Source organism: Myotis daubentonii, chromosome 8 (assembly GCF_963259705.1).
Source record: "Myotis daubentonii chromosome 8, mMyoDau2.1, whole genome shotgun sequence".
Lineage (NCBI taxonomy): Eukaryota > Metazoa > Chordata > Mammalia > Chiroptera > Vespertilionidae > Myotis > Myotis daubentonii.
Genome location: NC_081847.1, coordinates 20637791 through 20650550, shown reverse-complemented (window position 1 = coordinate 20650550; position 12760 = coordinate 20637791). Strand labels below are relative to the sequence as shown.

The 12760-nt window shown below is 41.3% G+C and overlaps 1 protein-coding gene across 1 annotated transcript in view; it reads left to right on the top strand.

Moving 5' to 3' along the window:
* The window catches only part of LOC132239341 (ADP-ribose glycohydrolase MACROD2-like), a 792923-nt gene that overhangs the window by 712862 nt on the left and 67301 nt on the right, over positions 1-12760 (top strand). The window contains exons 10-11 of the mRNA XM_059705503.1: positions 2118-2192; positions 2460-2552. Coding sequence (XP_059561486.1) covers positions 2118-2192; positions 2460-2552 — 168 coding nt within the window. The remainder of the gene's footprint in view (positions 1-2117; positions 2193-2459; positions 2553-12760) is intronic.

The window sequence follows — 12760 nt, the reverse complement described above, 5'->3', positions numbered from 1 at the left end:
ATATTTAAAAACCTGTCCTCTGAAGGCTTGAGTGTTTTATTATATGCAAGCTATACTGCAATTTAAAAATTAAAAGACAAAATAAAAGCAAAAAAAAAGAAAAAGGGATTAGTAGTCAGATAAGCCTAGTTAAGAATTCTGAAAGCAGAATAGGGATCATAATACTTTACAGGCCTGATACGATTAGAGAAAATGTGTATAAAATGGGTAGACAATGTATGGCATTTGTACGGAATCAATAATTTGCAAATATATTTTCTAGGCTAGTGCTTCGCAAGATTTAATGTGCAAATGGAATACCTAGAAATGTTAAAATGCACACTCTGATTCTGCAGGTCTGACATGAGGCCTGAAAATCCTGTAATTTTGAAAAGCTCTCAGGAAGTTCTAATGTTTCTTGCCCATGGACCACACTTTGAGTAACAATAGGGAGAATGGGGATGAATGGGGTTTATCAGCAGTGGAAAGGTCTTGATCAAATACATATTTTAAAAGATATTAATGTTAGCACTTCATAAGATAGATTACACACACACACACACACACACACACACACACACACACACACACACACGCACACATGACCCAAGAGAGACATAATATATCCCTGAATAAAGAAAGGGGATGGGGACTATATAGGGAAAAAAAAGCATTTTTCAGAATTGTCAAATCTTGGCATTTCATTGAATTTAGGAGTGATAACAGAAAGACATCCAAGTTAGCTTGAGGTTTTTAGCTTCAAAGATCAAATATATAAATATACTATAGCTGTAATTTTTTTTATCAGGTCCTTTTGAATAAAATTGAGCTCCAGAGCAATGGATGTCAAAAAAACACACTTTTTTTTTTCCTAGAGTTGGTCAATCTGTCAGAGAATGAACCAAGGGGAAGCACTATAGCAGGCAGATTAAGTATAGTTGTGGTAAAGAGGAAGCTATAAAGATGAGAGGTTGTTTAAGTCATCTGTGCTGTGGTAACAACCTCAAAAGTCCCAAAAGCTTACAACCACAAAGGTCTGCCATGTCACTGCTTGGTTCTGCTCCACAAGTTTTAGGCTGAAGGAACATACTCTTTCAGGAGAAAGAGAGAAATGGATCTCGAAACTTCTGCTGAAATGCAGTACCCAGCGCGCTTGTTGCTGTGCCATTTTCCTAAACCAAGCCACATGAATAGGCCTGGCATCAATGAGGTGGGAACATACACTTGTCGCACAAGGGCCATGACAGGTCACATGGTCACAGACAGGGAAGTGGTGCCCTCTTACAGAAATCAGTAGGGACAGGCTGGAGCAGTAATGCAATCTACCACAGGACCATAGCAGGCAAAGAGCCCAAGCTCCTCTGCATCCCCTTCGTGCCTATAACCACCCCTAGCTCTGGATTTATTTTTTTTTAATTCAACAGTGAAATAGCCTCAGCATTATTTTATTATTAGGCAAAATGGAAAGATTTCCATTTTCTCTCTTAATGAGCACTTAAATGTTTTAATCTCTACTGGGAAGGGGTGGGGGAGAAGCCAGGGTGTGTAGAAGAAAAGCATTATTACTTAATAGATAATCAGCCTCAGCGTAACTAAGAGTTGGCTGAATTCCCTCCTGACCTTGGCTGTATTTAGTAGGTGCCATTAGAGAATAGTGGAGCTATGAGGTGACCCAATCTGTGTGTGCTCATGTTACTCAAGTTTCTCATGCTCTGTTGATGGGAGAAAGAACATGCAAGGAGTGTTTTAATTTCCCAGGAATCCTCAATACAGGAACTATCTACATCTTAAAGGAACCTTAAATGTAATTAACTCGTGCAGCCCAGAAATTATTTAAAATTTCAAAACTTCCAGGTTGTGTCCATTGCTGTTAGTACGTTCATAAGCCAAATAGTAATTATACCAGTCAGCTCAAAGAAGATTTTGTCTAAATTATCTGGATATTTTTTATAAAATAATTGAGATAAATTTGATTTGCAAAATGGTATCTTTACCCTTCACTTTCTTTAAAACTGTTTTCTACCTATCCATGTATGATCAAAGCATGGTTTCTGAAATTTTTGCTTTTTCAAACCAGGGGTAAAACTATGGTTATGCATATCACATTTCTTTTATTTTCCAATCACTATTTTTAACAGGACAAGAGGATGATTCAGCGAATAATGAGATAAAAATTGAGGAAGAGTCACAGAGCTCATACATGGAAACAGAAGGTACTGAAACCAGGACATATTGTTACCAGAGAATGAGATGAAACTGTGAACCATGACCCTTATACAGACTTGTGTGCGAGTGGTGTGCATGTGTGTTTTTAGGCAATGATTTACGGAGAATGACAGTAGTGTTCTGTTTTGTATGCCTATTAAAAATTGGAGGGCTCGGGGAGAATTGAATTAAACTTTCTATGCTTTAGTAACTGCGTTTTGTCAATGATTTCAACTAAAACATCCTTGAGTATCCTTCCTTCTCATTCTATTTAGAGCTTTCATCAAACCAAGGAGATACCACGATTGTGGAGCAACCAGAAGTGGTCCCACTGACAGATGTCCAAGAAGAAAAAGAAGGAGAAAAAGGTAGGCCTGCTCTTATATTAAACCATCAAAATAGAGAGTTTCTTTGGATTCCTGCCTAGAATTCACCATCAGAGTTATCCTTATGCAACTGCAGTCTGTTAAGGGCAGAGGGATGAACACTTCTTTAATCCTAAATCTACTTTGGTGAGTAGAATATTATCAAGTAGCAAGAGAAGATACTGGTAACAGTTTTTTGTCCTTCTAAATAGTATAAATGTTTTTTTAATTTAGATTCCATTTAATTTAAAGATTATGTTATTGAGAAAGCCTATAAGATATCAAAATTATGAAGTAATGGATGAGTCTTAGAAAATTTTAAATGGCTATAAAACAAATGTCACCTTTAGTATTGACTTTATTCCGCCATCCTTTATATGGTGGTGATTAAAGAAACAATTTATGTGAAATATGTACATTACATGAACCTTCTAAATTGCAAGTTTTGTCTGGTAATATTAGGATGCCATAATATAGAATACTGTTAAAAATAATAGCATTATTATAATTTTTGAAGACATAAGAGGAATGAACACTGTAAATTTTAAAACTATTTGGGGCAAGAAGTCAATATATTGGAGTAAAGATAGCAATCTTTTTAAGAAACTATTTTAAAAAACCATTATCAAAGAAATTCAATATTTACTGACGAACTTGAAGAATTCCATTTTCATATATAAAGCAATCTCTTAAAAGAAACTAAAATATGAAATATGAAGTGAAATGATTTCTCTGGAACACTATATCATAAATCATGCTGCTCTTAAATAAATATGTGTTTGCAAAGCAGTTGCAAAGTAATAACTTGACAGGCCTTGTTTATAGAACACAGTGATCAATTTTGTTTCCAAATTAAAATACAGACATGATCTCAATTGTAAAATCAGGTCAATAGTAGCTACAGCTTCCAAATTATGAACTCTTCTTGACAGGGGCATTGATACAGTTTAATTAGTAAGCCATGTTAGTGATTATGACACCTCTTTTTTTAAAATTTTCAATATAGAACCCGATAGTCTTCCATTTCTCTGCATCTAATAGCCTTTCTGTATTGCAAATTCTAGTTCAGGCTCATGTCACCATGTTCCTGGCAAGTCAAGTAAATGAGATATTTGGTGTATTTTATGTATGACGATGATAACAGGCATTTGATACAACCCTTACTTTAGCCACAGTTACCTGGCATTGCTCCCTTCAATTGTACTTCAAAAATATAAAATGCTGAGTGGTGCTTGCCTGAATAGTTTCTCTATAGCAGAAAGTATTTATTTTGTACCGTGTATGTCAAGACATGCCAATGAGAAACATTAAGTGGTATACATATTCTGTTTATTAACTTGTCCTCCAGGGGAAAAAAAAAACTCATGTTCAGCACACATGGACATGTCACCCTCCTCACAGCAACTTCTCTAGCACTGAGTACTCCTGTAACTACTGAGGAGTTGGTTAACTACCCACTGTTTACCCTCCCTTGTGATGCTACCAATCTCTTCTGCAAACAGGGAAATGACATGTGAGAAAGAAATGAGGTCAACTTCTGCTACTTGACTGTCAAAACTTTGAAGTTTAGTGTGTTTTGTTAAGATCTGACTTTTATCTGTAGGAGAGTAATAATGCCTGTGGTCATGAATTAACTACATTGGCCCTTCCCTTCTTTACCACAAATACTTAGATTCACTTTGCCTTGAATATTTCTGTTTAAGTTTGAAATAACTTAAAATGCATTGCCTTTATTGTTTTATTATTTGCTTCAAAGCAAACTTCAAAGCTATTCTGTTACGTATAAGACAAGTAACCAAAGGAAAATGGGGCAACGTAGATTCAGGGTGCTCTGCTCTAGCTCTGCCCCTAATTAGCAAGCTGGGTGAACCTGGAAAAGTTACTTAATCTTTCAATGCCTCAGTTTTCTTATCTGTAAGATGGTGATGACAAAAGTCACATCAGTTGTGGTGAAAGTTTGAGTTAGCACATGAAAAGCTTCGAGTACCATTTAGTATTGATCATTATTCGATAAATTGGTGACAAAGTCAAGAGAATCCACATGTGGAGTTCCTCAAATACATTCATTGTCCTTCCTAACTATTTGCATCTATATAAACTTTACATATGCTACATTATCCTTCAACAAGAATTGTTCTGCACACTCCATTTTTAGCACCATCATCTGCAACAAGTTTCAATAGGCATGTTTTATTCTATAAAGGTAAAATAATTAATAAAAGGTGAGATGAAAGGCATATCTCTTATTCATAACGTCCTTTTTCTTTGTCAAGATCTCAATCTTCTGTTTGAGAAATGCTGAATCAACCATAATTTTAATTTTTTTGAGAATTGACAGACATCATTATAATAATTTTGTTACCGGTGGGGAGAAGTCCTTGTCCCCAATTTTGTTCATGGGAGTGGAATTCTTGCAATATCCCAAGAAAAATAATTTTCTGAGACATGCCCAGGAGAGTCAGTAATTTTTTTTTACATGGAATTAAATCCTTGAATTTCCAAGGTCCCCTCTCCCTCAGTCCCACCATAAAAGATATGTAACTTTGGCCTTAATAGTGCTAGAATTAGAGCCAGTGTCCAGAGTTTCTGTTCCATGCTGGGTTTGTGTGTCCTGTTGCAGCCCATCAGTCGGTTTCATGTGGGGTCTGCATGGCCATGAATAAAAGGAAGCAGGAATGAGTGAGTCTCGTGAGCCCAGAGCCAGGAGAGCAACGAGAGAGTGAACTGCTTTGTTTAGGGGATTATGTATTCCCAAATTTTCATGGGCTTGCAGTGGCCATGCCCATTCTGGTCAATTCATGGCTCCCCAGGCTAGACTGACAAGCCAATACCTTCCCTATGTCACCCCAGCTTCACTGAGCATGTGTCTATCTCCCCTTCGTTGGACCCCTTCCCTCAGTAGTCTGCATAGAATGGGTTAGTGGTTCCCTGGGGAGTGCAAAATTGCAGGTTCCTGCCCAAATGACATGACTATAATATCTGACCTTCCGTTTGTTCCTTTTCTATTATGAATAACTAGCTAATTACAAAGGTATCAGTCCCCCTTTAAAGAGAACTAACCTCTTTGTAATCCTACAAAGGGCAAATGGACAAAGGTCTCTAGATCTTCTTCGTCAGTGGTTCTCAACCTTCTGGCCCTTTAAATATAGTTCCTCATGTTGTAACCCCAACCATAAAATTATTTCCGTTGCTACTTCATAACTGTAATTTTGCTATTGTTATGAATTGTAATGTAAATACCTGATATGCAGGATGGTCTTAGGCATCCCCTGTGAAAGGGTCGTTCGACTGCCAAAGGGGTCGCGACCCACAGGTTGAGAACCGATGTATGCTTCTTGCTCTCAAGGGGCATAGATCTGCCAATCCCAAGGCTTAGAGTTTCTCCCCTATCTGACAGAGGAAGAGGAAGCAAAAAGGAATGGAGTCTTCATGCAAGGAAGGGGATTTTTTACAGTTCAGGGCAGTCTAGTGTCCCTGGGAGGTGGCATAGGTGATGTCCAGAGGCTAGTTTGTTGGACAAATTGGCATCTTTGTTTTATTCTAGAAGTGAAAAACTTGACAATAAAGTTAAAAGGCATAATTTGAATATAAGGGGACTTATAGTAACTAAAGGTCTGGTGAGAGGTATAAACCCATGTAATAAAGGAAATAACTTGACAATGTTCTAGATTAGGTTGGAGGAGTGGCTTCCCTGGAGGGAAGTGGGTCGAACCTTTCTAAGCTCTTCTGCCCATCATACTTAACTCAAATAAGTTAAGGGAAATGTTATAAAATTTCCCCCATGAGAAACTCTGGGCCTCTACTGTCGGAACCATTTGGTCAGAAAAGGAAAAGCAATTTCAAGCAATGCCAGTAGACTATCCATACTTCATTGACTCAACCATAAGTCCAAACTGTTGAGTCTAATTTCAGGAGACAGTGATGCAGATGGCTTCTAAAGTCAGATTTATATTGTGTGAACAAGCAATCAGGCAAATAAGGACATACATTCTATGAAAATAGAAGACTACAAAACACAGAGGTTAATGAATACAGCAAATCATAAACCAGTTGAGAAGACTTCCAGATGCAAGGCTTTTGCTGGAATGAAGTCAAGGAGTGACAACCTGATAGATTTTCTGCAGTTAGAACATCTCTGGTGATGTCATCCGGTGATGAGTTCTGTATGGCATACATAGACAGAGCCTTAAAAACAAAACTTTGAAAACAGTTAACTGCACTGGAGTCCAATATTCTCAATTACGTTTTCTAATTTCCCTTTGAAATACAGTTTTACTCCCTAAGATTACCCTCATTTCCATTAAAGAAACTGCATTAAGTCCAGTTTTAATTTGGCCTGATTATTTGCCTTAACACAACAAGAATAGTAACTGATCAAATAGATCACACAGGCCTTTTCAAATTTGCTTTGCTGGAATTTTCACAAGACATCTTTAGATTGTCTTTATATCAGACCCTCAGGGTAAAGAAGCCCAGCCAGAGTTGCCATCAGGCTTTGCCTGTAATAACTGTAGGTTTGGATCAATTTCTCAAGTCCTTGAGGTCCCCAAAGATATCTTGAGGTTCCTTCCTTGCCATCTTTCAGGAAAGCAACTTTCATTCCTTACCTGAAAAGACTGCATGAACCACGTGACCACGCAAAGTATCAGGCCATTTCTTCAGTGGGCTTTGATTGGCTTTGGAAGTCAACATTAGTTCCATAAGGCTTTCTGGTGACATCCGGAGTCTAGGCATGCGTCTCTTAGACATGGCATTCAGGTCAAAGTCTTGGTTAAAAGAACACAGGTGAAGACTGGTCTTATGGGATTTATGCAAAAAAACATATCGCCATGACCCACTTAAGAATTGCCAAATTCTGCAGGGGTAAGTAGGGAGAAAAAGCAAAAAGTAAGCAATTATCATGTAATTATAATGTCCAAGATTGGAAAACACATTCTATAACTTTTAGAAACACAGGTTCATTTACTGCCAAACGCACTAATATTTTAAAAGACATACTTCCATGAATAAAAGTACCATTTAGAAAAATTCACTGATTTAATAAATCAATGAGTTAAACTGATTGGCTTAGATAGCTTTGGTTCACGTAAGATCTATTTCTCAGATTCTGCATTCCAATAGATGGCTCAAAAAAGAGTCCTTTTGGAGACCAGGTATTAGCACTTTAGAGGCAGACAGTCCTTTTCTTGAAAAACCCAGAATAAAATTCCTTGCCAGAGTAGGCCTTTTCAAGGCACTGTGAATTGAGATTGTACTACTATTATCTTTGGGGGAAAAAACCCCAAATATTTTGTCCTTTTGATAGCTATGGGAAAATATGAGTATCCCCCATTTTTCCTAGTTTCGATGTCATGTTGCCAGAGCCTAGGATTGCTACACAACACCCCACTATCAGTTTCAGTGACATGGGACTGCATCAGGGGCTAAGACCTTCCCAAAATAGTAATACAATTTTGCCCAGATGTGGAGTTTTACCAACAGTCAGTGTTGATCAGGCACTGTTTAGTTGGGTTTATTGAACTCCACAGGGGTAATTCTGATGGTCTCTGAAGCTATTGGAAGTTTTCACCCTTTACTGTCTTGGTCAGAAAAATTATATTCTTTCACTGAGCTAGAGGAGGGGAGAAAGAGCATTCTCTGTTAACTTGGCAAGTCAGAGATTTAACACCCAGGCCCTGGGATTAAATTGTGTTTGCAGTCAGTCTCCAAGGTTACTTCATAAAAAACTTTCATTTCTCTGAGCACCTGTATATTTGAGGTTTTTCTGTATTAGTTATACGTGGAAGAAGCATTAATGGCAAGTAGCAATGTTGACAGAAGTCAGAAATATAGCAGTTGCATTTGTAATAGAAACTAAAATTGATTTCTGCCCTTAAGCATCCTGGCTGTCAGGGTGGTGCTTTCTGGCATAGCCAGGAGTGCTCCCCTCATAGCAAGGAGCAGGGAAGAGGGCTGGGCCAGGCAGGGAGCAGTCCTGGCTTGTCAAAGGCAGGACCCTGGCAGCAGCTTTATTTTGGTGGCTTTCTATCCAGGCTTTCTCTACCACCACTGGGTGAAAGGCATGAACCAGAGCCAAAGGCCCAAGAGGTTCGAGGGGCGCTTTGGCTGGAGAGCTCACAAGTGTAGACAGAAGGTGGAACTGTGGGTCCCTCTCACCAGCAGCTTCAGTTGGTGGCTATCTCTGCAAACCCTCCCCCGTCAGCACCTTGGTACCTGGAAATTAAATCTGTGCCCTGCTTAGGCAGGCACACTCTAAGGGCAGAAGCAGAGGGGAGAGGGGGAACAGAGGGTAGCAAGGGTCTGGGGCCCAGGCCATGCTGGGCTGAGAGCCCTGTCCTAGGCACAGTGCTGCCAGGACCTCCCAGGGCTTAAGAAAGTTGGGAGAATTTGGGCTTTCATGCACCAGAAGTAAATCCCAAGGTAGTGGCAAGTGTGTGCCAGCTCCATGCATTCTGGATTCTCCTGGCACATGTGCCCATTGCCCTGCAGAGGCCCACAGTGCTGGATCCAAGACAGCAGATCCAAAGCTGTAGTCTGAGTCACGTTGGGGTGGAAGCAGAGGGAAGATAAACCATAGAAACACTGGCAAAAGGCAGAGATGTGTGGAGAGATGAGTTTTATAAACGGGGAAGAGATTTGGGCACTAGGCATCAATTTGTGGCAACATCGGGGTCTTGTACTTGCCCAGCATTTTCTGGAGCTTGTTGTGGCTTCGATGCTGGGAGCAGGGTGCTGCTTTCTCCTGGGTCTGCATCTAAAGAGGCAAAAGTGGTGTAGGGAAGAGAAAAACAAGTGAAAAATCCAGCCAAGCACCAATTCAGTAGATAGGGTGAGAAATGAATTCTCAAACTCCCAGGCCAGGGAGACGGGTTTCTCCCCACCACCCAGGCCAGGTTCTTCTCCTGCTGTTTCACCCTCCAAGTGCTGGTCTGCAGGCTGCCAGTGTGCTTTTGCAGGGGAGGAGAAGAGATGCTTTCCATACTTTCCATTAGTCAATTCTCCTAGTAGCGTCCCATCTGTGTTGCCATCTGTTACTGGTAGGGAGAGGTCCTTGTCCCCAACTGTTGTTTGTGGGAGTGGAATTCTTGCGATATCCCTCCCACCCCCACCCCAAAAAATAAATTTTTTTGAGATCACACAGAATTAGAAAGTTTTATTTGCATGGAATTAAATCCCTGAATTTCCAAGGTCCCCTCTCCCTCAGCCCCACAATAAAAAGATGCGTAGCTATGGCTTTCATAGAGCTAGAATTAGAGCTAGTGTCCAGAGTTTCTGTTCCATGTTGGAGCAGTCAGGCTAGCCGAGTTTGTTTTTCTGGTTGCAGTCCATCAGTCCATTGAATGTGAGGTCCTCATGGCTATGGGCCATACAAATGAACGCAAGGAAGCAGGAACAAGAGCACCCCGTGAGTCAAGAGCCAAGAGAGCAACAAGAGAGAGGGAACTCCACTGTTTAGGGGATTACGTGTTCCCACATTTTCATGGGCTTGCAGTGGCCATGCCCATTCTGGCCAATCCATGGTTCCCCCCGCTAGATTGATAAGCAAGTACCTCCCCTATGTCACCCCAACTTTACTGGGCATGTGTCTATCTCCCCTCTGTTGCACTCCTTTCCTCAGTAATTTGCAGGGAATGGGCCAGTGGTTCTCCGGGGAGTGCAAAGTTGCAACTTCCTTCCTGGTGAAGCTGCCCAAATGACATCCCTATAATGTCTGGCCTTTCCATTGCTCTTTTCCTATTATGAATAACTAGATCATTACAATGGTATCAGTTTCAGGCTTGAAACATAATGATTCATAAAGAAGCAGCCATGATTTATAGGTAGATCCACAGACTCAAAATAGTAAATAAATTCAAAGTAGTAGAATTTTCTTTTGTTTCATATACGTATTAAAGAATCTTGTTTGAAAACATCAATGAGAAAATAGCTCCAGGTTTTGTGTATCTTCACAGTATCTCTTAATGGAAAGTTTCACATATGTATTAAGACATTCTTATCTGCAAACAAAAACAAATTAGTATTACATTTTTAGGGATGTTCTTTATAGTTCTATAAATATCGGTTCTCTTTTATTTTGAGAATCTTCCTAAGGAGATATAAAGGGGTTTCTTTCAAAAAATTCCAGACCAGGAGAAATGTATAACCTTTTCCTCTCATTTTGTAACATTCTGTAAGATTAGAAAATGTAGATAATCTTCAGGATACATCTTCTAAGGCTCTCAGGTGTATGGGCACAGATGTTGCAACATTAAGTTTTGAAGTTAGCTCTACCAAAATATGGCTTTTGAAAAGAAGAGAAAATATTCAGCAGAAGCTCATGCTGATAAAATTATACAACAGCACAATGGACATGTCCCTAGGAGACCTGAAATACAAAAATTTCAACAGGCATAAAGTGAGATTTCACATATGGCATTTTTTCTCATATGGCCACATTGCCTCTTCCTAAATGAGTTCAGCTTTATGCTTCCCCAGCAGGATCTACAGCACATATGAAACCCAGTAAAAGAGCATCGCTTAGGTTAATAACCAAATAGGAAAGTAATATTACAGGAGTCTCCTCTAAAATGGATCTTATGTGTTGGCATCAAATATTTAAATGTTTTCCTAAATATTTTTATTTCTAGCTAAATTTAGAAATATTTGACATAAAGTTTTAACTGTATTAACATTGTGTCATTATTATATGATATTATTTGAATTTATTTTTCATTATGAACATATTGGACTTTTTCTAAGTGTCATATAGAATGCATACATCCCGATTATTTTTTCTTGTGTCAGATAATGTGTGTGTGTGTGTGTGTGTGTGTGTGTGTGTGTGTGTGTGTGTGTATATATATATATATATATATATATATATATATATATATATATACATACATACATACTAGAGGCCCGGTGCACAAAAATTTGTGCACTTGGGGGGAAGGGGGGGGTCCCTCCGACTGGCCTGTGTCCTCTAGCAGTCTGGGACCCCTCGGGAGATAACGCCCTGCTGGCTTAGACCTGTTCCCAGGTGGCAGAGGGAAGGCCCAATCCCTAGGTGCAGCCCCTGGTCCGGCTCAGAGCAGGGCCGATTGGGGACTTGGGGTGCCGCCCCCTGTCATGCACAGAGCAGGGCGGATCGGGAGGTTGTGATGCCACCCTCAGTCACGCTCAGGGTAGGGCCGATTGGGTGGTTGGGGCACCGCCCCCTGTCACACTCAAGGCAGGGTCGATGGGGAGGTTGTGGCGCCACCCCGTCACACACAGAGAAGGGCCAATCTGGGGGTTGGGGCGCTGCCCCCTGTCACGCACAGAGCAGGGCCCATCAGGGGGGTTGGGGCTCCTTACCCTGTCACGCACAGAGCAGGGTCAATCAGGGGGTTGGGGAGCTCCCCCCTGTCACGTACAGAGCAGGGCCGATAGGGGAGTTGGGGCACCACCCCTTGTCACACACAGAGCAGGGCCGAAGGAGAGGTTATGGCTCTACCCCATCACACACAGAGTAGGGCCCGTGGGGGGGGGGGGCACCACACCCTGTCACACACAGAGCAGGGACAATCAGGGGGTTGGGGCACCGCCACTGTCACACACAGAGCCGCAGGGTGATCAGGGGGTTGGGGAGCTCCCCCGTATCAGGCACAGAGCAGGACTGATCAGGAGGTTGGGGCGCCTTCCCCTGTCACAAACAGAGCAGGGCGGATAAGGAGGTTGTGGCCCTGCCCCCTGTCACACACAGAGCTGCAGGGCGATCAGGGGGTTTGGGCCCTGCCCCTTGTCACGCTGATCCCGGTGCTGGGAGGCCTCGCGGCTCCACTGATCCCGGTGCTGGGAGGCATGTTTCCCTTTTACTATATAGGATAGAGGCCTGGTGCATGGGTGGGGCTGGCTGGTTTGCCCTGAAGGGTGTCCTGGATCAGGGTGGGGGTCCCCACTGGGGTACCTGGCCAGTCTGGGTGAGGGGCTGAGGGCTGAAGCTCCCAACTGCTCCTTTTTTTCTTTTTCTTTTTTATTCTGGGCCAGCTTTAGCTCTGAGGCTCCAGCTATGAGGCCTCTGCTGCTGCTGAAAGCAGGTATCCGGTTTGTTTCGGTTCTATAATCGAAACAATGTATAACTCCAGCTCTGAGATCCCGGCTTGCTGAAAGCAGGTTTCTGGGGTTTTGTTTAGATTCTATATTTGTTACAATGTTTCATAAACTGCAAGCTCAGAGGCCCGCAAGGCAGG